Source organism: Phyllobates terribilis, unplaced genomic scaffold (genome assembly GCF_046119375.1).
Source record: "Phyllobates terribilis strain yellow unplaced genomic scaffold, ASM4611937v1 Scaffold_4__5_contigs__length_816908805, whole genome shotgun sequence".
NCBI lineage: Eukaryota > Metazoa > Chordata > Amphibia > Anura > Dendrobatidae > Phyllobates > Phyllobates terribilis.
In genome coordinates this window covers 482,451,475-482,477,177 of record NW_027362764.1, presented here as the reverse complement: position 1 = coordinate 482,477,177, position 25,703 = coordinate 482,451,475, and the positions used below count along the sequence as shown (strand labels likewise).

The following is a 25,703-nucleotide window of genomic DNA, read 5'->3' as shown; positions in this document are numbered from 1 at the left end:
TCTGTGACTGAACTGTAAGAAACCGCCTAAAAGAAATGGGATTTACATACAGAAAGCTAAACATAAGCCATCATTAACACCTAAACAGAAAAAAACAAGGTTATAATGGGCTAAGGAAAAGCAATCGTGGACTGTGGATGACTGGATTAAAGTCATATTCAGTGATGAATCGTGAATCTGCATTGGGCAAGGTGATGATGCTGTAACTTTTGTTTGGTGCCGTTCCAATGAGATTTATAAAGATGACTGCATGAAGAGAACATGCAAATTTCCACAGTCATTGATGATATGGGGCTGCATGTCAGGTAAAGGCACTGGGGAGATGGCTGTCATTACATCTTCAATAAATGCCCAAGTTTACATTTATATTTTGGACAGTTTTCTTATCCCATCAATTGAAAGGATGTTTGGGGATGATGAGATCATTTTTCAAGATGATAATGCATCCTGCCATACAGCAAAAATTTTGAAAACATTCATTGAAAGAAGACACATAAGGTCAATGTCATGGCCTGCAAATAGTCCGGATCTCAATCCAATTGAAAATCTTTGGTGGAAGAAAATGGTCCATGACAAGGCTCCAGCCTGCAAAGCTGATCTGGCAACAGCAATCAGAGAAACTTAGAGCCAGATTGATGAAGAGTACGGTTTGTCACTCAGTAAGTCCATGCCTCAGAGACTGCAAGCTGTTATTAAAGCCAGAGGTGGTGCAACAAAATACTAGTGATGTCTTGGAGTGTTCTTTTGTGTGTTTGTTTTTCATGATTCCATAATTTTTTCCTCAGAATTGAGTGATTCCATAATTTTTTCCCTCGGCTTGGTCTGAAAAAAATTTACCCTTACTGAGAACCACATTTTTAATCTTGATTTCTTTTAGTGTTTCTTAAAGCCATAAAGTTGCCATTTGAAATGACTTTAGTTTTGTGCCATGTCTGTGATTTGCTTTTTTTTCAATAACATTAAACAACTGAATGAACATCCTCCGAGCCCGGCGATTCCATAATTTTTGCCGGGGGTTGTACTCTACACTGCCATACCGAAGTATTGCAGGATATAGTGAAAAGCTTGGTCTCCATTGTGTACCACAATAACAGCAAAATGATCTATAGATGAATCAGAAGAACAACACGAAAGAAAAAAAAATCATCAATAGTCACAGCAATAGCCTTTTTTTTGCCAATGTTAGATAGAAAAATCTGGAGTTCTACGCAATAGTGAACAAAATTAAAATTAAGTCGTACAAAGAGTTATTTTGTGAGGTCTAACATCACCTCGCATAATTTTTCCATTTTCATATCACCTATATGGATACCCATCACTCATATGGCCACTTATTCTTGGATTTAAAAGTTTATCTTCTCAGCCAGTCCTCCAGCAGTGCTGCATATTATGGTAATATTATTTATATGGAGTGTTCCCTAAGTGAATTAAATAGCGGAATATATTAAGAACTTTTGTGTAAATCCAAATCTATGTTGGAGATCTTTGACTGCGCATGTGTCATCTCCCTTGGAGATTTAATATATTTTCTTTATTCACCTCTTGAACCCAGAAAGTTTATTCAAGTGAACATGATTAACCCCTTCGCAACCTTGGGTTTTGTCGTTTTTGCTTTTTCGTTTTTTGCTCCCCTTGTTCCCAGAGCCATAGCGTTTTTATTTTTTGGTCAATATGGCCATGTGAGGGCTTATTTTTTGCGGGACAAGTTGTACTTTTCAATGCCATTACTAGTTTTACCATATCGTGTACGGGAAAACAGGAAAAAAATTCCAAGTGCGGTAAAATTGCAAAAAAAGTGCAATACCACAGTTGTTTTTTATTTATTTTTTTTTACCACGTTCACTGAATGCTAAAACTGACCTGCTATTCTTATTCTCCAGGTCATTACGAGTTCGTAGACACCAAACATGTATAGGTTATTTTATATTTAAGTGGTGAAAAAAAATTCCAAAATTTGGTTAAAAAAAAAAACTAAAAAAAAATAGCGCCATTTTCCGAGACCTGTAGCGTCTCCATTTTTCGTGATCTGGGGCTAAGTGAGGGCTTATTTTTCGCGCCGGGCTGACATTTTTATTGATAACATTTTGGGGTAGATCCGATGTTTTGATCGCCCGTTATTGCATTTTATTGCAATTTTGCGGCGACCAAAAAACGTAATTCTGGCGTTTAGAATTTTTTTCTCGTTACACTGTTTACCGATCGGATTAATTCTTTTTTTATATTGATAGATCGGGCGATTCTGAACGCGGCGATACCAAATATGTGTATGTGGGGTTTTTTTTTTCTATTTTATTTTGAATGGGACGAAAGGGGGGTGATTTAAACTTTTATATTTTTTTTATATTTTTAAAAACATTTTTTTTTCACTTACTGCATGCTTCAATAGTCTCCATAGGAGACTAGAAGCAGCAGTTGTCTGATAGTCTCTGCTACATACAGGGGACGAGCAGATCCCCAGCATGCAGCAGAAATGGTCCTGTGCTATGAGCGCCGACCACTAGGTGGCGCTCATAGCGACCAGATCATGACAACCACAGGCGTCTGCTGCAGACCCTGGGTTGTCATGCCCACCCATCGGTGACCCGCGATCACGTGACGGGGTCGCCGATGGGCGGGGCTTATGACGCGCAACCCGGAAGCGCGCGTTAAATGTCGCTGTCGGAGATTGACAGCGGCATTTAACATGTTAACAGCCGCGGGTGGATCGCGATTCCACCCGCGGCTGTTGCGGGCACATGTCAGCTGTAAGAATCAGCTGACATGTGCTCGGTTCAGTGAGGGCTCAGCGCAGCAGCCCTCACTGAACCGGGGGTACGCAAATGTGTGTACTAATACGGCAAGGGTTGGAAAGGGGTTAAATATTATCCTAGACTTTTGTACAACATGAAGAAATTATGGAACATAGAGGGATTTTTTATTTATGTCCAAAAACCGAGCCCTTTTTTTTACTGTAATCAAAGATATTATAATAATATTTTGTCTGTTTTAATTGTATTTATATCCTATTTTCTTCTTTTTTTGTGTTAGCGTACTACCCTGTGTGATGGACAGACATGCATACGCACTTACTTCTTTCCCTGTGCTGATACAGCCATTAATTTCTGATATTACTCCTCTAGTAAGCATCTTAAAAAGAATCATTCTTGTCCGAGGATCCAGAACCTGAGAAATAAAGCCCATTCATTTCAGTTTACTGGTGGTTTTCAGATAAGATAAAAGTGGTTATCTGGGACTAAAATATTGATGACCTAGCCTTAGGAAATATAATCGATGTCAAAATAGTGGGGGTCTGACACTAAACTTAAACTGGTGAGCTTGGTGCCTGTAGGCGGGTGTATACTGCGGAGGAGGAGCTTTTTTTCTTTTTTTTGCCTAGTGTCAACCTCCTAGTGACAACAGCATACACCCATGGTCCATGGTCCTGTGTCCCCCAATGAAGCGATAAAGAAATATTGATGATCTAGCCTTAGGAAATATAATCGATGTCAAAATAGTGGGGGTCTGACACATGCCCCCACCCCAAAATCAGCTTTTAGCAGGTCTCACGGGCCCTGGATGTGAACAGTGAATGGAGATGAACATCACCTCTCTATGCACTGTACTGTGTAGTCACTGTTCTCACAGATGATTAAACACATCCACTGCATAATGCACAGATATGTCATGAATCAGATTTATTCATGGACATCAATATTTGTGTATATATCCAGAGGGCTACAGAAAAGCCACTATAACATGGAGAAACGGACAATTACAATCAGGGTAACAACCGATGGCCGAAAAGGAGCAGTATCTCATACATACACGAGACGCCTGCACCTGCTGAGCGGGATCCTCAGCATACAGGATACACTTCAGCATACACAGCATCTTTTTCTTATAAACAACCTGGTATTCATTTATGACGCTGTTCAAAAGAAATCGTACCTGTTCAACAGTAGCTCTATCAGATTTGTCTTTAACCCGGTACCTAGTGTTGTAAAAGATCATATGAATACACTGTATCATCTTATACTTCACATTAAATTAACACACAAGTGATTTTTCGTTTTTTATTAAAGGGAACCTGCCACCAGGTTTGTCCCATATGCGATACGGCCACCACCTTTCAGCCCTGATATACAGCATTCTAATATGCTGTGTATATGCCCATACGGCCTGCAAGACAAGAAAAAAAAACTTTATTATACTCACCTGGGGGGCGGTCCGGTCCGAGGGACATCGCTGGTCTTGGTCCGGCGCCACCCTTTTTTCGATGACGTCCTCCTCCTGTGTTTCGGTGTGGAGGACGGTTCCTACGTCATCTAGTGTCCGCGGCATCGCACTCCGGCACAGGCGTACTTCTCTGCCCCGTCGAGGACAGAGTAGAGTACTGCAGTCCGCAGGCACTGGGAAAGGTCAAAGATCCCCGGTACATTCTCACTGCAGTACTTTACACTGTCCTGACGCCTGCGCAACAGCGTAATTCCAGGGACCCTGTGTGGATGACATAGGTGAGTATAATAAAAGGGGTTTTTCTTTTGTTGCAGGCCAGATTGGGGCATATATACAGCATTATAGAAGGCTGTATATCGGGCCTGAAATGTGGTGGCTGTATCTCATATAGGGACAAACCTGGTGACGGTTCCCTTTAACAAGAATATCAATAGTTGAGATTTAAAGCATAAATGATTACTAGTTATCTGATGTGCAGAGAGGGGACACTCATCATCCCCCTAGTGAGGCTTGGTCTGGAGAGGTGTATACTCACTGGCCTGATTCTTTTTGTCTAGATTTCTCAGTGATTTTGTTCATAACGGAGTCAGAAAGACACAGTTTACCTAGAAAACATTAAAGCATTATTTCCACAAACGCAATACTTTTCACAAAGCACAGTATCTACATTACTATTAAACAGTTATTCAAAAGAAAGAACATGAATACGGGATAACTTGTGGATCACTAGATCCAGGTTCTAATCATGAGGACGGGTTCTGCAGAGCCCCATCCTGAATGGAGCGAAGGTGCACAGGCTCGACCGATGCCCCAGTACTCCGCTATTTCTGGCAGTGCTGTAAATAAGGAGTGGAGTGAAGGCCGTGCATGCGCACCTCCGCTCCATTAAGGACAGGGCTCTACGAAAGGTTCCAGAGCCCTGATCTCAGGATCGCTGGGGTCCCCCATACTTTGGGAATAACATTTTCATTTCCAGACCAAGCCCAACAACATTTCTTTCTTGAACCTTTTGGTCACTTTTTATCTCCTTCTGCCCTTGGTGCATCCAGCATCACATAGTTGACTGGGTGGTCCTATTCTCTACTAAACCTAAATTTCCCAGCAGCACTCTACTTCTTCTGTGTTGTGTGACTATTTAAACTTTTTTTTTTTATTCACAGTAATACCTCGGTGTGTTCCAGTCTCAGGAAGAGGAGGCCAATTGCTATATGTTATGCCTCATTCAGACATCTGATTTTCTCACGTACGGCAAAAATGGACTGATGACTCTGGTCAGAGAGTGAGTTTTCCTCGTACGTGGAGGGGAAAAAAAAAAAAGTTTCTCCACCTTCTCCTTTTTGACTGTCCAAGAAAATGCATGTCATTTGAGTGGGGTCCAATTTTTTCATGGACCCATAGAATTGCATTGCCAATTTTTATGTCTCTGATTTTCCAAGGACATGTGAAAGACTATCACAAGTAAGAGTACTATTGAGCCAATCTGTGAAAACCACGGATGGCACTTGTACACAAAAATACGGACATCTGAATGAGGCCTAAGGATGAGGTGTCCAATGATAGTAGGTCACATTCACTATATTGAAAACTACTTGTCCCATTCATAAATATACAATATTATTAACGTGTGTAATATTTGACATTTCATTGGTGATTCTTGGGTATCATCAAGGTGTGGAGGCCCAGAGGAGCAGAGTGCAGGCGGCTCACAATTGATTGGCTGAGAAAAAGGAATGATAAAAGCAGCAGTCTAGCGATGAGACTGGGTTTATGTACTGCATTTGAAGTCCTCCATAATAAGCCTAACACAGCATAGAAGAGACCACACCACTGTGCTGCGCTCTCGGCTGAGCTCGCCTATGCACAGCAGATAGCCGGAAACATTGAGTTGTGCTGGATGTCAGATCACATATCCAATGGATAGATGATCACTTTCGGATTATTGGGGTCTCCACTGCTGGGACCCCCCCCCCATCAATCCCAGGAAAGGAACTATGAAATTCCTGAGGTATCAATGGCACAGCCAAAGATAGCCGACTACAGAGTTCAGCTTTCTCCGACATTCCTATACAGACTGACATAAAGCTACGCTTCAATAGAGCATTTTAAAGACTCATTCTTGAGATCGGAAGGGGGTCGCAGCGATTAAACCTCAACCAATCCATAAGTTATCACCTACCCTTAGGGGGAAAAAAAAGTGTTAACTTTTAATGCCGGGAATAGCCCTCAACTCAGGATTTTAAAACAGGGTATAAAGAAAAAATGTTTTCTGATTTAGACAGTCTCAGGTAAATAATAATTTAGACTAATTAAACAGTCCCAGGTAAATGAAAAGATGCGATGACCTAAACCACAATGATCCCTTGTGCGTATGTTACAAAATCATTCCTACCAAATGTGCATGACTAATTTTTAAGAATTGTAACATGCAGCCGCAGTACAGGTCATGCACCAAACTGATTAAAAAGTTGTATGGGATTAAAATCTAATTTACTTAAAATTTAAAGGGGTTGTCCAGGGTGGCCAGTGTACTGCAGATCAGCTCCTTACAAGGGAATCAGAGCTGGTGTGCAGTTATCAGCAGCTGCCGCTCCGTTCACATCAGTCAACCTCCGGACTTAAAGAAGTTGTCCGGTCGAAACTGATAAGTCTGCAATCACTTTAGGCTTAATATGTTTGGTAACTGACAGCACATGGATGCAGCACGGATGACAGCCATATGCTGTCAGTTCACATCACAGGCCTACTCATTAACATTTATGAGCTTGAGTCCATCCATAAGTACATGACATGTGGATGAGTCCCCAAGTTTGGATATGGAGACAGGAGTATACCATGCTGTCTTGTGTAGCACGATATAGAGACATCATACCTAGATTAATCTTGTTTTCATACTTCTGGAGGACCTTGTCCGTTGCAGTGTAGACCTTGGATGAACCACTTTTCATATCTTGCCTGTTAGCCTGGAAAACAATAAAAAGCATCTATAGAAGACACTGTGCATACAGAGAGCCATCAATCACTGATGGGCACAGTTATCAGGAAGTTACTGTGCCCACTGATTTATTAAAGGGAACCTTTTAGCATGTTTGTACATATGGAAGTACTGGTATGGCTATTAGTTTTTGTCTCCCTAATAAATCTATTAATTTATTTTTGTACAGATCAGAGGTGTTTTATGAGAATTGCAGTGTAGAAGCCGTATGTAAATGAGGCTTGAAGTGCACATGGGGGGGTCACTGCACTTGAAAAATGCATTCCAAGTACACAAACACACCCCTGTGCACTTCCAGCCTCATTTACATATGGCTTCTACAATGGATTTCTCATGACGGGGATCTTGCCTTTCTACAAACTGGGGGACAAGCCTTTCCACAACTTCCAAATGTAAAAATGGGCTGACGGATTACCTTACCTGGGTGTTGCCCCCTCTTATAGACGTATAATGCTTCACAATATTTGTGGTGCTATTTTCCCAGTACCAGCCATCATCTTCATCATAGTCATCATCTTCCTCACTATCCTCTTCATATTGTTGAGAAGCAAGCTCTTCTCGTCTCTGCAGGAACTTTTCATATCCTTCCTCACTAGAATACAGAAGCAATGGTGACACAAGTCCTAGTATAAGAGCGCCATTACCTAAGTGTGCGTGTATGTATACACACATTGTACTGTATGTACAGTACAGACCAAAAGTTTGGACACACCTTCTCATTTAAAGATTTTTCTGTATTTTCATGACTATGAAAATTGTACATTCACACTGAAGGCATCAAACTATGAATTAACACATGTGGAATTATATACTTAACAAAAAAGTGTGAAACAACTGAAAATATGTCTTATATTCTAGGTTCTTCAAAGTAGCCACCTTTTGCTTTGATGACTGCTTTGCACACTCTTGGCATTCTCTTGATGAGCTTCAAGAGGTAGTCACCGGAAATGGTTTTCCCTTCACAGGTGTGCCCTGTCAGGTTTAATAAGTGGGATTTCTTGCCTTATAAATGGGGTTGGGACCATCAGTTGTGTTGTGCAGAAGTCTGGTAGATACACAGCTGATAGTCATACTGAATAGACTGATAGCTGCTTTTTTCTTGCCATAGTACAAATTCTAAGTAAAGCAAAACGAGTGGCCATCATTACTTTAAGAAATGAAGGTCAGTCAGTGCGAAAAATTGGGAAAACATTGAAAGTGTCCCCAAGTGCAGTTGCCAAAACCATCAAGCGCTACAAAGAAACTGGCTCACATGAGGACCGCCCCAGGAAAGGAAGACCAAGAGTCACCTCTGCTTCTGAGGATAAGTTTATCCGAGTCACCAGCCTCAGAAATCGCAGGTTAACAGCAGCTCAGATTAGAGACCAGGTCAATGCCACACAGAGTTCTAGCAGCAGACACATCTCTACAACAACTGTTAAGAGACTTTGTGCAGCAGGCCTTCATGGTAAAATAGCTGCTAGGAAACCACTGCTAAGGACAGGCAAGAAGCAGAAGAGACTTGTTTGGGCTAAAGAACACAAGGAATGGACATTAGACCAGTGGAAATCTGTGCTTTAGTCTGATGAGTCCAAATTTGAGATCTTTGGTTCCAACCACTGTGTCTTTGTGCGACGCAGAAAAGGTGAACGGGTGAACTCTACATGCCTGGTTCCCACCGTGAAGCATGGAGGAGGAGGTGTGATGGTGTGGGGGTGCTTTGCTGTTGGGGATTTATTCAAAATTGAAGGCATACTGAACCAGCATGGCTACCACAGCATCTTGCAGGGGCATGCTATTCCATCCGGTTTGCGTTTAGTTGGACCATCATTTATTTTTCAACAGGACAATGACCCCAAACACACCTCCAGGCTGTGTAAGGGCTATTTGACCAAGTCACCAGACCTGAACTCAATCGAGATGGTTTGGGGTGAGCTGGATCGCAGAGTGAAGGCAAAAGGGCCAACAAGTGCTAAGCATCTCTGGTAACTCCTTCAAGATTGTTGGAAGACCATTTCCAGTGACTACCTCTTGAAGCTCATCAAGAGAATGCCAAGAGTATGCAAAGCAGTCATCAAAGCAAAAGGTGGCTACTTTGAAGAACCTAGAATATAAGACATATTTTCAGTTGTTTCACACTTTTTTGTTAAGTATATAATTCCACATGTGTTTATTCATAGCTTTGATGCCTTCAGTGTGAATGTACAATTTTCATAGTCATGAAATCTTTAAATGAGAAGGCGTGTCCAAACTTTTGGTCTGTACTGTATGTATACATGGTTTATATTACTGTGTTTGTACATGTGCAAATCCAGGGACTTCAATCAAATCTACATGTAGATATGATACAAAAAATGGCACCACTAAAAAATTCAAGTAAAAAGAAAAAGTTGTGTGGTTCCAGATAGATATATCATATATTTGTGTGCGTGTAATGTATATTAGAATGTGTATGAGAGTATGAACTGGATACATGGCTCATATTAGTGTATGTATATACAGGTGCTTCTCACAAAATTAGAATATCAAAAAGTTAATTTATTTCAGTTCTTCAATACAAAAAGTGAAACTCATATTATATATAGTCATTACAAACAGAGTGATCTATTTCAAGTGTTTATTTCTGTTAATGTTGATGATTATGGCTTACAGCCAATGAAAACACAAAAGTCATTATCTCAGTAAATTAGAATAAGTAACAATAAGCACCTGCAAAGGCTTCCTAAGAATTTAAAAAGGTCCCTTAGTCTGTTTCAGTAGGCTTCACAATCATGGGGAAGACTGCTGACTTGACAGATGTCCAGAAGGCAGTCATTGACACACTCCCACAAGGAAGGTAAGCCACAAAAGGTCATTGCTAAAGAAGCTGGCTGTTCACAGAATGCTGTATCCAAGCATATTAACCTTATTTTTTGCGGGAGGAGTTATACTTTTGAACGACATTACTAGTTTTACCATATCGTGTATGGGAAAACGGGAAAAAAATTCCAAATGCGGTGAAATAGCAAAAAAAAGTGAAATACCACAGATGTTTGTTTTATTTTTTTTACCACGTTCGCTGAATGCTAAAACTGACCTGCCACTCTTATTCTCCAGGTCATTACGAGTTCGTAGACACCAAACATGTATAGGTTCTTTTTTATTTAAGTGGTGAAAAAAAATCCAAAGTTTTCTATTAAAAAAAAAAAAAAATGGTGCCATTTTCCAAGACCCGTAGCGTCTCCATTTTTCGGGATCTGGGGCCGGGTGAGGGCTTATTATTTGCGCGCCGAGCTGAAGTTTTTATTGATACCATTTTGGGGTAGATCAGTTTTTTTTGATCGCCCGTTAGTGCATTTTATTGCAATGTTGCGGCTATCAAAAACTGTAATTCTGGCGTTAAGAATTTTTTTATCGTTGCGCCGTTTACCAATCTGATTAATTCTTTTTTTATATTGATAGATCGGGCGACTCTAAATGCTGCGATACCAAATATGTGTATGCGGGTTTTTTTTTTATTATTTTATTTTGAATGGGGCGAAAGGGAGGTGATTTAAACTTTTATATTTTTTTTTAATATTTTTAAAACTTTTTTATTTTTTTTATCTTTTTTTTTTTATTTTTATTTTTTTTACACTTTTTGCTAGCTTCTATAAGCAGCAACTGTCTGATCGCCTCTGCTACATAGAGGTGATGAGCAGATCACCTCTATGTAGCAGAAAGAGATTAGTTACTTACCGGTAACGGGATTTCTCGGAGACCATGACAGCACCACGAGAGAGGGAATCCGCCCACCAAGGACAGGAAACCTACAGGCTTAAAAGGGGGCGGCCCTCCCTCTCGCCTCAGTTTGGATTACAGAGCATTGAGAGGACCGCCCGGTTAGTAGACATAGCAACATAATTGTTAGAACCTTGCTCTTAGTTTTTTTTTCCTTTGCTGGTCACATGACCTTGTTGGCCTATTTAATCCTGCTCCGCCCTTCTGGCTTTGCTGGACTTCATTGTATATCTACTTTCTAGCTAGCCTGTGCTCTGTGTCTTGCTCTGTTAGTTTGCTTGGTCTACTGACCTCTATGTTCTATATATTTTGTTTGTTCGTCTGTCTGCTACTATTTCTGTTAGGAGGTGTCCCATATTCCTCCCAGTCCTTAGTACTTGTAGGGATTCCTTCCTCACATCTATAGGTCTCCGTACAGACTAGCTTAGGACTTTAGCAGGTCTGATCGCAGGATCAGGTTCCCTGTTACATCGTAGGGATTAAGCTGAGTTCTATCGTAGGGACAGATCTCCTCTCTTTCCTTAGCTCTGGTAGCAGAACATAACAGTAAGTCCAGCCAGCAAATTCTCTAAGGAAAGATTTTTCTGTTCCATCATGGTGTCGGTTCAGGATTTGGTTCATCGCCTGCAGGGACTCTCTCTGGAGGTGGCCGAGCTCCGTCAGCACGTGAGTAACTGTCCTGGAGCACATTTCTTGGAGCCTAAGGTATGTTTGCCGGATTTATTTTTTGGTGAACACCGAGAATTTTTTTCATTCAAAAATGCTTGCTTATTGTATTTTCGTTTGAGACCTAAGTCCTCTGGGGATGAATCCCAGCGCGTAGGGTTCATAATGTCACTTTTGCGCAAAGAGCCTCAGGAGTGGGCCTTTTCTTTGCAACCTAGTGATACATGCTTCAGATCAGTGGATAGTTTTTTTTCTGCTTTGGGACTATTATATGATGATCTTGACCGTGTCGCATCAGCTGAGACTGAGTTGAGACGTTTAAAACAAGGATCAGGTAATGTGGAAAAATATTGTACTCATTTCCGTCGTTGGTCTACTCAAACAGGGTGGAACGATTCTGCTCTGAAAAGTCTATTTCTTGCTGGGCTCAGTGAAAGGGTTAAAGACCTGCTAATTGCTTATCCTACACCTGAAGATTTGCAACAGGCTATGCAATTAGCTATACGGGTGGATAGAAGACTGCGTGCAAGGGTTAATGAGAGCAAATCCTCTGCTATGTCAGTTTCTGGTTATGAGAATGTGTGTACTAACAGTGGTGAACCGATGGAGATTGGATCGGTGGCACCTCGCTCTCAAGAAAAAGACCGTCGATTTTTTGAAGGCTTGTGTTTCTATTGCGGAAAATCTGGTCATTTGATTAAAGGCTGTGAGCTTCGTATGAAGAAAGAAAAAAAAATGGTCAGTCATGCCCGTATTGCCTGTTTAAATTCCAAGGGTGTATTTTTAGCTGCTTCCACGATTGCTCAGGAAAAATTAATGGAATTTCGGGTGTTTGTCGATTGTGGGTCTACTCTGAATGTTATTGATGGGGGATTCGTGGAAAGACTCAATTTAAAACCTGAACCTTTATCATCCCCCATTGCTGTGGTTTCTGTGGATGGTTCCCCTTTGAAGAATATTACTCTCAAGGTCTGTGAATTTCCTCTCACTATTAATGGTGTTCACCATGAGAAATTGGATTTGGTAGTGTTGAATAACTTGCCTTCTCCAGTAATATTGGGATTGCCCTGGTTAAAATTTCACAATCCTGTACTGGATTGGTCTACCAGTGAAATTAAATCCTGGAGCCCTAAATGTTATGACAAGTGTTGTAACGGGCGTATTGCAGCTTTGGATAGGGGAGAATTGCCTGTTCCTATTCAGGATTTTTGGAGAGTTTTTTCTGAGAAGGAATCGCAGGTTTTGCCTCCCCATAGAGACTATGATTGTTCTATTGAATTTGTCCCTGGAGCGACTCTTCCTAAAAGTCGTTTATTTAACCTTACTATTCCTGAGAGGAAGGCTTTGGAGGAATACATACAGACAAGTTTGGCCGCCGGTCACATTAGGCCCTCTAAGTCTCCTGTGGCGGTTGGATTTTTTTTTGGAAAAAAAAAGGACGGCGGTTTACGTCCTTGTCTGGATTTTCGTGAGATTAACAAAATTACTGTACGCAATCCTTACCCACTGCCATTGATTCCTGATCTGTTTAACCAGTTAATGGGGGCCAAGTGGTTCTCTAAAATTGACCTTAAGGGGGCATACAATCTGTTGCGCATGAAGGAGGGTGACGAATGGAAGACTGCTTTTAACACTCCTGTGGGTCATTTTGAGAATCTGGTTATGCCTTTTGGTCTTACTAATGCTCCTGCATTTTTTCAGAATCTGATTAATGACATCCTTAGACCTTTGATCGGTAAAAATGTGGTTGTGTATTTGGATGACATTTTGATTTATTCGCCGGATCTGGAGTCTCATTGGCGGAGCGTGCGTGAGGTATTACAGTTATTAATGGACAATTCGCTTTTTGCTAAGCTGGAGAAATGTGAGTTCGCTGTACAGAGAATTAGTTTTTTGGGCTACATTATCTCCAGCAAAGGTTTTGAGATGGATCCGGTTAAGGTTCAGGCTGTGCAGGAATGGCCTAGGCCTATTGGTTTGAAATCGATACAGAGGTTTTTGGGTTTCGCCAATTACTATAGAAAATTCATAAAAAATTTTTCTAGTATTGTCAAACCTCTGACTGATCTCACCAGGAAAGGTGCTGATGCGGTTCAGTGGTCTTCTGAGGCCATTGAAGCTTTTGTGTATCTCAAGGAGAGGTTCACCTCTGCTCCCATCCTTATGCAGCCTGATGTTACTAGGCCGTTTTTGGTTGAGGTTGATGCTTCCTCTGTGGGGGTTGGCGCAGTATTGTCTCAGGATAACGGGGATGGATTACATCCCTGTGCCTTTTTTTCAAAAAATTTTTCGGAGACTGAACTGAATTACGATATTGGTAATCGGGAATTATTGGCTATTAAACTCGCATTTGAACACTGGCGCCACTTCTTGGAAGGTGCGGAATTTCCCGTTCAGGTTCTTACGGATCATAAAAATCTGATATATCTTGATGCTGCCAAGCGCCTGAATGCCCGTCAGGCTAGGTGGGCACTGTTTTTCTCGCGGTTTAATTTCTCCGTTACTTACATCCCTGGTACTAAGAATGTTAAGGCGGATGCCTTGTCTCGCAGTTTTTCTCCCATAGTCGGTGCTGAGAAAGAGGAGAACATTTTACAAGAAGGTGTTGTGATAGCTGCTTTGGACTCCGTTTTGGAAAATGAGATTCTTAAAGCACAGGAGAATGCCCCTTCTAACACTCCTCATGGGAGGTTGTTTGTGCCTGGGACCTTTAGGAGAGATTTGTTTGTTGAGTGTCACGAATCTCGGTTGGCAGGTCATCCCGGAATCTCTGAGACCAAGAGACTGGTGGGTCGCAGTTTTTGGTGGCCTGGATGGCAGAAGGAAGTCATTAAGTGGGTGCGTCAATGTACTATATGTGCTAGATCTAAGTCCTCACATACTCCTGCTGCGGGGTTGCTTTGTCCTTTGGAGGTTCCCAGTGCTCCTTGGACACATTTGGCTATGGACTTTATAACTGACCTTCCCCCCTCTGAGGGTTTTACTGTCATCTGGGTGGTCGTGGACCGTTTTAGCAAGATGTGTCACTTGGTTCCTTTCGTCAAACTGCCCTGCGCTAAAACTCTCGCTAAGGCCTTTGTCAAGGAAATTGTCAGACTTCATGGCGTTCCTACTGACATTGTTTCTGATAGGGGTCCTCAGTTCGTGGCTCGTTTTTGGCGTGCCTTTTGTGATAGGTTGGGAGTTCATTTGTCGTTCTCGTCCGGATATCATCCTGAATCTAATGGCCAGACAGAAAGGAAAAACCAGGATGTTGAGCAGTTCTTGCGTTGTTTTGTGGCAGACAATCAAGAGGGGTGGTCTGAGTTTCTGCCACTTGCTGAATTTGCTCTGAACAATCATACATCTTCTTCTGCTGGTTGTTCGCCTTTTTTTTGTTGTTCTGGGAGACATCCGTCGTTTGGGTCGTTCTCCAAGTTGGGATCTGCCGTGCCTGAGGAGGAGAATTTTTCCGGTGATTTGGAGAGAGTTTGGACGGATGTGCGTGGTAATCTTCAGGAGGCCAACAGAAAATCTAAAGACTACTTTGATAGAAAATGACAGGAGGTTTTGTTCGCTGTTGGTGACATGGTTTGGTTGTCCTCTAGGAATCTGCGGTTGAGGATTCCTTCAAAGAAATTGGGTCCCAAGTTTGTAGGGCCCTTTAAGGTGCTTCAGGTTGTCAACCAATCTGCTGTTAGGTTGGAGGTTCCTACCTCCTGGAGAATTAATCCGGTATTTCATGTCTCTCTGTTGAAAAAAGCTGTTGTATCAGATTGTGACGCCTCTGCCTCTGTTCCTCCGGTGGTGGAGGACGGGGAATATGAAATTTCTCGCATCCTTAACTCTAGACGGTATAGAGGTAGTTTGCAGTATCTTGTGGCCTGGAAAGGTTTCGGTCCCGAGGATAACTCTTGAGTGAGGTCGGATGATGTTTCCGCGTCCAGACTTATCAGAGCGTTTCACAGGAGATTTCCTGATAAGCCTGGTCCTAGGGGATCCGGAGGATCCTCTTAGAAGGGGGGGTACTGTTAGAACCTTGCTCTTAGTTTTTTTTCCTTTGCTGGTCACATGACCTTGTTGGCCTATTTAATCCTGCTCCGCCCTTCTGGCTTTGCTGGACTTCATTGTATATCTACTTTCTAGCTAGCCTGTGCTCTGTGTCTTGCTCTGTTAGTTTGCTTGGTCTACTGACCTCTATGTTCTATATATTTTGTTTGTTCGTCTGTCTGCTACTATTTCTGTTAGGAGGTGTCCCATATTCCTCCCAGTCCTTAGTACTTGTAGGGATTCCTTCCTCACATCTATAGGTCTCCGTACAGACTAGCTTAGGACTTTAGCAGGTCTGATCGCAGGATCAGGTTCCCTGTTACATCGTAGGGATTAAGCTGAGTTCTATCGTAGGGACAGATCTCCTCTCTTTCCTTAGCTCTGGTAGCAGAACATAACAATAATCATGAAACAAACAGTATATACATTTTCTTACAACACCAATGTGTGAGAATAAAGAATGAAAACAGATAAGAAGTGCTCCCAAAAGGGGGTGAAGGGAGGGAATATAAGGGTGCTGTCATGGTCTCCGAGAAATCCCGTTACCGGTAAGTAACTAATCTCTTTATCGGTCGACCATGACAGCACCACGAGAGAATTGCAGAGATGAAGATTCTAGGGAGGGACCACCGCTTGGAGCACCCTTCTCCCAAATGTGAGGTCAGACGAAGCACCCAGATCTAGTCTATAGTGCATATAGAAGGTAGATGGAGAAGACCAGGTAGCTGCCTTACATATATCCTCCATCGAGACGCCAGACCTCTCTGCCCATGAGGTTGCCACCGCCCGGGTAGAGTGGGCTTTCAGGCCACGCGGTGCTTCTTCTCCGCTGGATACATAGGCTAGCGTAATGGCCTCCCTAATCCATCTAGCTATGGTGGATCTAGAGACCTTAAGCCTCTTCCTAACCCCCTGATAGGAGATAAACAGGGAACTATCTCTCCTAAAGGGCTGAGTGACAGCAAGGTACCTAACCACACACCTTCTCACATCTAAAGCATGGAAATCTGCTTCTATCTGATTACTAGGGTTCGGACAAAAAGAGGGTAATATTACTTCCTGAAGTCTATGAAACCGGGAAGCTACCTTAGGCAAGTATGCTGGATCTGCTCTAAGAATTATTCTGTCGTCCAGAACCTGGGTGAAGGGAGGGCCAGAGGACAGAGCCTGAATATCACCAATCCTCCTAGCAGATGTTAGGGCTACAAGAAGCGCTGTTTTGAGGGTAATAGATCTCAGGGATACAGAATCTATTGGTTCAAAGGGTGCCCCAGCTAACGCTTTCAGAACCAGGTTTAGGTCCCATGGAAAGACATTAGTTTTGGTAACCGGCCTGGACCTACCTACTGCTTTTATAAAGCGGGAAATCCAATAGTTTTCTGCGAGGACACAGTTATAGAGGGCACCTAGTGCCGACACTTGGACCTTCAAGGTGCTCGTTGCTAACCCCAGCTCGAAGCCCCTTTGTAGGAACTCTAAAATCTTCCCAATTGGCGCTCCCTTATCCACTGAAGATTTAGAAAAAGATAAAAACTTGTTCCAAACTTTTGCATAAACTTTGGTAGTGACAGGCTTTCTACTACGTAATAAAGTAGATACTAGACTCTGGGAAAAACCTTTTAGTTCTAGCAGAGACCTCTCAAATTCCACGCCGTCAAGTGGAGGCCCGGAGCTCGCGGATGGAGCACTGGACCCTGGCTGAGGAGATCTGGAACTTCGGGCAGGACCCAAGGGTCCGAGATGGACAAGTTCCTCAGGCATGAGAACCAGGGTCTTTTGGGCCAAAAGGGGGCGATCAAGAGGACCCTTGCCTTGTCCTCTCTGATCTTTCTTAGTACCATAGGCAGAAGGTTTAACGGTGGGAAGGCATAGGCCAGACTGAAGTTCCAAGGGATTTGGAGAGCGTCTACCGTCAGGGGCCTTTTCTCGGATCTAGGGAGCAAAAAACCTTTGTCTTCCGGTTTTGTTTTGTGGCGAAGAGATCCACAACCGGAAGACCCCATTTCCGGACTAATAGGGAAAAAATGTCCTGTTTTAGTTCCCATTCGCCTTGCCTTAAAAAATGACGGCTTAAGAAGTCTGCCTTTGAATTTTCTTTCCCTTTGATGTGGAGGGCTGTTAAAGAGAGGAGATGGTGTTCCGAGATCTGAAAGAGATGATCCGCCACTCTCATTAGCGATCCAGCACGAGTACCCCCCTGATGGTTAATATAAGCTACTGCTATATTATTATCGGACAGGATCCTAATGTTCTTATTGTGAAGGAATGGTAAGAAATTATTAACAGCCCTATCAACTGCCAGTAGTTCCCTAGTATTAGAGGAAAGAGCTCTCTCCGCGTCCGACCAGAACCCCTGGGCAATCATATCCCCCAAGTGAGCTCCCCATCCATGTAGACTCGCGTCAGTTGTAATTATTTCAGATATTCTGACCACCCAGGGAACTCCTCGAGACAAGTTTTCTAAATTCACCCACCACTGTAGAGAGTCAATAGACCGGCGGAGCGATAGGAACATCCGTCTCTCCAAGTGCCTATGTAACGAGACCTCATTCTGTAGGACGTCCCACTGTAAAACTCTGGAGTGGTATTGTGCCCACATTACCCCCGGCAGACAAGATATCAGGGTACCAAGTAAGGACATTGCAGCCCTAAGGGACATGACCGGTTTCGCAAGAACTCCTTCCACCAGCCTTTTGACCTTCTGTTTTTTGGCTTCTGGAAGGAAACACATCTGGAGGTCTGAGTCTAGCATGATACCTAGGAACTGCTGTACTCTCGAAGGGACTACCCTGGATTTCTCCAGATTTAGGATCCAGCCCAGGCCTTCCACAATTATTAGAAGAGATATTTGTCCAGGCAGGTAAGAAGCCCAATAACCTCCCCCCTACCTGGGCCGCGAGTCATTGGCTCGGTTTTCGGGGGCCTTGGCTAGCGGAAGAGGATCCGAACAGGAGCCCTTTACCTTTCGGTCTGCGGTCTTCCCATTTATCCTGACCCTTCTGGCGCTTATTACGTAGAAACCTTCTTTTCTGAAAAGGACGTTTGTACGTGGGGGCAGATAGGTTAGGAAAGCCCTTTTTTGTGTCACTTGCTCTATCCAGTAGCTCATCCAGAACCGACCCAAAGAGATGTCCCCCTTCACAAGGGATAGCGCAGAGTCTTGTCCTCGCATGAATGTCCCCCGGCCAACATTTTAGCCACAAAGCTCTCCGGGCCGAGTTAGACATGGCGGCCGACCTTGCTGCTAATCTGACGGAATCTGCTGATGCGTCCGCCAGAAAGGCTGCCGCCCCCTGAAGAAGAGACATGTCCGCCAAGATTTCCTTCCTGGGGGAATTGTTTTTAAGATGGGCTTCCAGCTGGTCCAGCCAGATCATTAGGGACCTGGCGGTACAAGTAGCTGCCACCGCGGGTTTTAGGGCTCCAGCCAAAGTCTCTCAGGTCCCTCTAAGGAAAGAATCAGCCTTTCTATCCAGGGGGTCTTTAAGAGCTCCCATATCATCAAACGGAAGGGAGGAACTCTTAGAGGCTTTGGAAATGGCCACATCAATTTTGGGGGCTTTTTCCCAGGAGGAAGAGGCAGATTCCTCAAAGGGGTACTTCCTTTTGTAGAATGGAGGTAGAGCGCCCTTCCTTTCCGTTTTTTTCCATTCGCTAAGGATTAAGCCCTGGATTTTTTCGTTCAACGGAAAACTCCTTCTCTTCCTTTGACTCAGCCCCCCGAACATAACGTCCTGGACTGACTTCTCCTGCCTGGCCTCTGTGATGCCCATGGTGGACCGAACCATTTTAATCAATCTGTCCACTTCACCAAGGGGGAAGCAATTTTGTCCCACACCACTATCAGAGGAGGAAACAGAGGAAAAGTCTGCACTATCTGAATCCGACTCATAGGGAGAGGATAGGGGGTCATCCAAGACTAAGGGGATCTCACAGTCCGAGTTCATTTTCTCTTTAACTCTTTTGGAGAGGACCTTGTGAATCTCTGTTTTAACTAAGGTTTTTAAACCAGAAGCTAGAGCAGGACCCTCTTCTGCCAGGGTCTGGTTTATGCACAACTGACATAGCTTTTTAGGGTATCCGTCAGGAAGAAGAGACTTGCATAGCGCACACTGTATATGCTTTGCCTTGGCGGTACATTTCTTCCCCTGATAAAATATGGAAGGGGAGAAGGGATACCATATTACTAAGTGAACTTACTCGAAGATCACTTACCCAGGCGGCTCAGGAAGAAAAAACAGCTGGTACCGGATTGGAGGAAGGACCCTTCTCAGCCGGGGGACTTCCCTAGAGGCTGCAGATTCGTCCGTTCTACCAGAGGTATGGTGACCAGACCTAGACCCCGAGCTCCGTTTTCCTGAGGACCGGCTACCAGGACCACGTGCGCGATGCGTTTTTTGGGGCTCCCCAGACAGCCGCTGGGATGAAGATGGCGGCTGCTCAACCTGCTGCTGCTGTAAGAATGAAGCTTTGGGAAGCACTGAGCCATGTTACCTGATAGTTTAAATAGGTATTGACTCCTCCCCTCTAGCTGCGCATCAGCACACTTTTTCCATTTTTTTTTTTTTTAATTTCGCGCTCTTTTGCCGGCACATGAACGCCGAGTCGCGGTGACGTCATCGGGCCGCGACTTACCGAAACCCGGAAGTACGCGCCGCACGAGCTTCGCGCGAGGACGCATGCTGTCAGCGCTCCCTCAGGTAAGCCGCGCTTTAGCGATGCACCGCGCTGGGTTCACCCAGGGCAGGGCGAGGGGACACAATCACCTTGGCCCTCACCCCCCCTCCCCATACTTACGGAGGGTGATGGTGGGCTGTCACTCCCACTCGGGATGCAGACCCCACCGCACTTTTGGGGCTCAGCCAGGGCCCACACTCCCACGGGAGGCGCACCTGGCTTGAGGCAGAAAAGGGGATGCCACCCCAGACAGGGGCGCAGCCCCACTGCAAAAGGAACCCCCAGTGCTCAGGATGCTGTGCCTCTCCCATATAGGGGTGCACGAGCATAGGCCAACGCTGGAGCTGCCGTCCCCAGACAGGGGCGCAGGATCGACAGCCGTCGCCATCCACGTTCTTTCGCCTGCGACCGGCTTCCTCCATCAAGGACAGGAAACCAAACTGAGGCGAGAGGGAGGGCCACCCCTTTTTAAGCCTGTAGGTTTCCTGTCCTTGGTGGGCGGATTCCCTATCTCGTGGTGCTGTCATGGTCGACCGATAAATGCTCCTGTGCTATGAGCGCCGACCATTAGGTGACACTCATAGCGATCAGTACATGACAACCACTGGATTCTGCTGCAGACCTAGGGTTGTCATGCCCACCCATCAGTAACCTGCGATCACGTGACGGGATCACTGATAGGTGGGGTAAGTGACGTGATTCCGGCGCGGCACTGTTAAATGCCGCTGTCAGAGATTGACAGCGGCATTTAACATGTTAACAGCTGCGGGTGGATTGCGATTCCACTCGCGGCTGTTGCGGGCAAATGTCAGCTGTATAAATCAGCTGACATTTGCCCTGTTCAGTGTGGGCTCAGCGCTGGAGCCCGCGCTTAACAGGGGGTGACAGCCTGGTGCATACTATTACGTCCCAGGCTGTAAAGGGGTTAATGGAAAGTTTAGTGGAAGGAAAAAGTGTGGTAGAAAAAGGTGCACAAGCAACTGGGATAACTGCAGCCTTGAAAGGATTGTTAAGAAAAGGCCATTCAAAAATTTGGTGGAGATTCACAAGGAGTGGACTGCTGCTGGAGCCACCACACACAGACGAATCCAGGACATGGGCTACAAGTGTCGCATTCCTTGTGTCAAGCCACTCATGACAAATAGACAACGCCAGCATCTTACCTGGACCAAGGAGAAAAAGACCTGGACTGATGCTCAGTGGTCCAAGGTGTTGTTTTCAGATGAAAGTAAGGTCTAGTGTGAAGTTTCCACAATCAGTGATGGTTTGGGGAGCCATGTCATCTGCTGGTGTAGGTCCACTGTGTTTTATCAGACCAAGGTCGTCTACCAGGAAATTTTAGAGCACTTCATGCTTCCCTCTGTCGACAAGCTTTTTGGAGATGGAAATGTCATTCTCCAGCAGGACTTGGCACCTGTCCACACTGCTAAAAGTACCAATACCTGGTTTAAAAACAACAGTATCACTGTGCTTGATTGGCCAGCAAACTCGCCTGCCCTTAACCCCATAGAGAATCTATGGGGTATTGTCAAGAGGAAAATGAGAGACACCAGACCCAACAATGCAGACGAGCTGAAGGCTGCTATCAAAGCAACCTGGGCTTCCATAACACCTCAGCAGTGCCACAGGCTGATCGCCTCCATGCCACGCCGCATTGATGAAGTAAGGCTGTGTGCCCACTATGCGTTTTTTAAGCGTTTCAGCAGCTGCAATTCCGCTGCAGAAACGCTTAAAAAATGCTTGGTAGAAGGCCTGCCATGTTCCCCAATGATAATCCACATGTGCTATGCACATGCTGCGGAAATTTCCGCTGGGGATTATCATTGCAGAAAAATAGGCAGCACTACCAATTATTTTGCGCAATCGCAGCGAAAACGCTGTCATTGACTTGCATTGAATCGCTTAATATCTGCATGACTACATGTGCACATGCGGATATTAACCCCTTTACAACCCAAGGTGGTTTGCACGTTAATGACCAGGCCAATTTTTACAATTCTGACCACTGTCACTTTATGAGGTAATTACTCTGGAACGCTTCAACGGATCCCACTGATTCTGAGATTGGTTTTTCGTGACATATTGTACTTCATGATTGTGGTAAAATTTCTTCGATATCACAAGTTTATTTGTGAAAAAATGGAAATTTGGCGAAAATTTTGCAATTTTCAAAATTTTAATTTTTATGCCCTTAAATCAGAGCGATATGTCACACAAAAGAGTTAATAAATAACATTTCCCACATGTCTACTTTACATCAGCACAATTTTGGAACCAAAATTTTTTTTTTATTGGGAGCTATAAGGGTTAAAAGTTGACCAGCGATTTCTCATTTTTCCAACATAATTTACAAAACCATTTTTTTAGGGACCACATCACATTTAAAGTCACTTTGAGGGGGTCTTTATGACAGAAAATACCCAAAAGTGACACCATTCTAAAAACTGTTTATTAACCCTTCAGGTGCTTCACAGTAATTTTTGGAATGTGGAAGAAAAAAATTAACATTTAACTTTTTTCACAAAAATGTTACTTTAGACCCAATTTTTATTTTTTTTTCGCAGGGGTAACAGGAAAAAAATGGACCCCAAAATTTGTTGTGCAATTTCTCCTTAGTAAGCAGATACCCCATATGTGGGGAAAACCACTGCAGGGTTCAGAAAGGAAGGAGCGCCATTTGACTTTTTGAATGTAAAATTTGCTTGAATAATTAGCGGACGCCATGTTGCATTTGGGGAGCCCCTGATGTGCCTAAATAGTGGAAACCCCCCACAAGTGACCCCATTTTGGAAACTACACCCCTCAAGGATTTTATCAAGGGGTATAGTGAACATTTTGAACCCAGAGGTACAACACAGAATTTGATAACATTAGGTCTCTGTGTTTATCTTACATAGCATTGCCTGCTCTAGCCCAGTGCTAATTGGCTAATTACTCAGTTTGTCCAACTGGTGCTGGCCTCTAGCAGACATTTCATTTCATATATATTCAGCTCTGGCTGGGAATAGCACGCGTGCAATAGATTTTAAGTGCAATAATTACAAGTGCAGTTGGACAGGGCTGGAGACAGGTAAGGTGCATAAAATATTCATACAAACATGCTTCTCGGTCACTAATACTACATTTTGCATTATTCTTATCAATCTGCTTTTTATTTGTTTTTACTTCGGCTTTCTCACAACTCACCCGCCCTTCAACACATTCTGTGCACTCTCTCTATATCAGCCCCTCCCTTCTCCCCTCTCCCATGTATAACTCTGAGGCTCTACTGACATTCCTCACCCACTGCAAACCATCCTCTACCTCCATACAACACTCAAAACGTTCATACAAAACATTAGACCACCTGCTCTTTCTCTTCTTTCTCCTTTTACTAGTCGCAGGCGACATCTCCCCCAACCCTGGGCCTCCCTCCACTAGCATACACCACTCTCCTCCAGCTGCATATAGAAACCCTGCTAATCTTATTAACGTTCAGTGCATGCCCTCTCCTATCGATTTCCATTGCACTCTCTGGAACGCACGGTCTGTGTGTAACAAACTAACTTACATCCATGATTTTTTCCTCTCTAATTCTCTTAACCTTCTGGCTATCACAGAAACCTGGATTCAGCAGCCAGACACCACCACTGCTGCTGCTCTCTCGTTTGGTGGGCTGAAATTTTCACATACCGCCAGACCTGGCAACAGACAGGGTGGAGGTGTTGGTCTGCTCCTTTCCTCACAATGTGCTTTCCAGGTCATCCCCCCGGTTCCCTCACTTATGTTTCCTTCCTTTGAAGTCCACACCATCAGACTCTTTAAACCCTTCTCCCTGCGAGTGGTAGTCGTGTATCGCCCTCCAGGCTCCCCCGCCAGTTCTTGGATCACTTTGCCTCCTGGCTTCCTCACTTTCTATCCTGTGACATCCCCACCCTCATCATGGGCAACTTTAACATCCCCATCGATGATCCCCTCTCCCAATCTGCCTCTCATCTACTTTCTCTAACCTCTTCATTCCGTCTCTCACAGTTTACTAATTCTCTTACCCATGAAGACGGGAACACTCTGGACCTGTTTTTTTCCAGTCTCTGCTTGCTGGATGACTTTATCAACTCCCCTCTCCCGCTCTCGGACCACAACCTTCTTTCCTTCTCTGTTAAGAATTGTCTCCTCACCCGGGACACCCCCACTTATAGGAATACACGTACCATTAATACCCAGCAGCTTATGGACAATCTCCATACATCTTTAGCCCCCATCTCCTCCTTCTCCTGTCCAGACTTAGCATTGTCACACTACAATAATACACTGAAGAGCGCCCTAGATGAAGCAGCTCCTTCTACTCGCAGAAAGATCGACACAGACAACGGCAGCCCTGGCACACGATGCAAACACGTTTTCTTCAACGTTGCTCAAGGTGTGCTGAGCGTCAGTGGAGAAAATCTCTTTTAGAAGAGGACTTCATCCACTATAAATTCATGCTCAAAACCTATAACTCTGCCCTTCATCTAGCCAAACAATCCTACTTCACCACCCTCATCACTTCACTGTCCAACAATCCAAAACGACTTTTCGAAACCTTAAACTCCCTCCTGAAACCTAAAGCACAGGCCCCCACCACCAACCTCAGCGGGGAGGATCTGGCCACTTATTTCTTGGAAAAAAATCAACCACATGCATCAGGACATCTCAGCCCAATCTCCTCAGTGCCTGGATCCCCTTCCCTACCGCACTTCAAGCTCACTAGCCATCTTTGAGCCGGTCACAGAAGAAGTAGTTACCCAGCTCCTCGCTTCTTCTCGGCCTACAACCTGCAACAGTGACCCCATTCCTTCACATCTCCTGCAGTCCCTCTCACCGGTGGTCACCACTCACCTGACTAAAATATTTAACCTCTCTCTTTCGTCAGGTATCTTTCCCTCCTCATTTAAACATGCCATCATAACCCCTTTACTTAAAAAGCCATCCCTGGACCAGAACTGCACTGCTAACTACAGATCTGTCTCTAATCTTCCTTTCATCTCTAAACTCCTGGAACGCTTGGTCCACTCCCGTCTAATCCGCTATCTCTCAGATAACTCTCTCCTCGACCCTCTACAATCTGGTTTCCGCTCCTTACACTCCACTGAAACTGCCCTCACTAAAGTCTCTAACGATCTACTAACAGCCAAATCCAAAGGTCACTGCTCCCTGCTGATTCTCCTGGATCTCTCTGCAGCATTTGACACTGTCGATCACCAGCTCCTCCTCACTATGCTCCGCTCTATAGGCCTCAAGAAACCGTTCTCTCCTGGTTCTCCTCCTACCTCTCTGACCGCTCCTTCACTGTATCTTTTGCCGGCTCCTCTTCCCCTCCTCATCCCCTTACTATCGGGGTTCCGCAGGGCTCAGTCCTAGGCCCCCT

At 44.2% G+C, this 25,703-nt stretch overlaps 1 protein-coding gene across 2 annotated transcripts in view; it reads right to left on the bottom strand.

Annotated features, from left to right (window-relative positions):
• Nucleotides 1-25,703, bottom strand: part of RIOK1 (RIO kinase 1) — a 101,381-nt gene that overhangs the window by 36,856 nt on the left and 38,822 nt on the right. For both annotated transcript variants that reach the window (XM_073678731.1, XM_073678732.1), the window contains exons 2-6: nucleotides 7,628-7,799; nucleotides 7,085-7,175; nucleotides 4,751-4,820; nucleotides 3,928-3,970; nucleotides 3,070-3,162 (exon numbers count right to left, since the gene is read on the bottom strand). In XM_073678731.1, coding sequence (XP_073534832.1) covers nucleotides 3,070-3,162; nucleotides 3,928-3,970; nucleotides 4,751-4,820; nucleotides 7,085-7,175; nucleotides 7,628-7,799 — 469 coding nt within the window. The remainder of the gene's footprint in view (nucleotides 1-3,069; nucleotides 3,163-3,927; nucleotides 3,971-4,750; nucleotides 4,821-7,084; nucleotides 7,176-7,627; nucleotides 7,800-25,703) is intronic.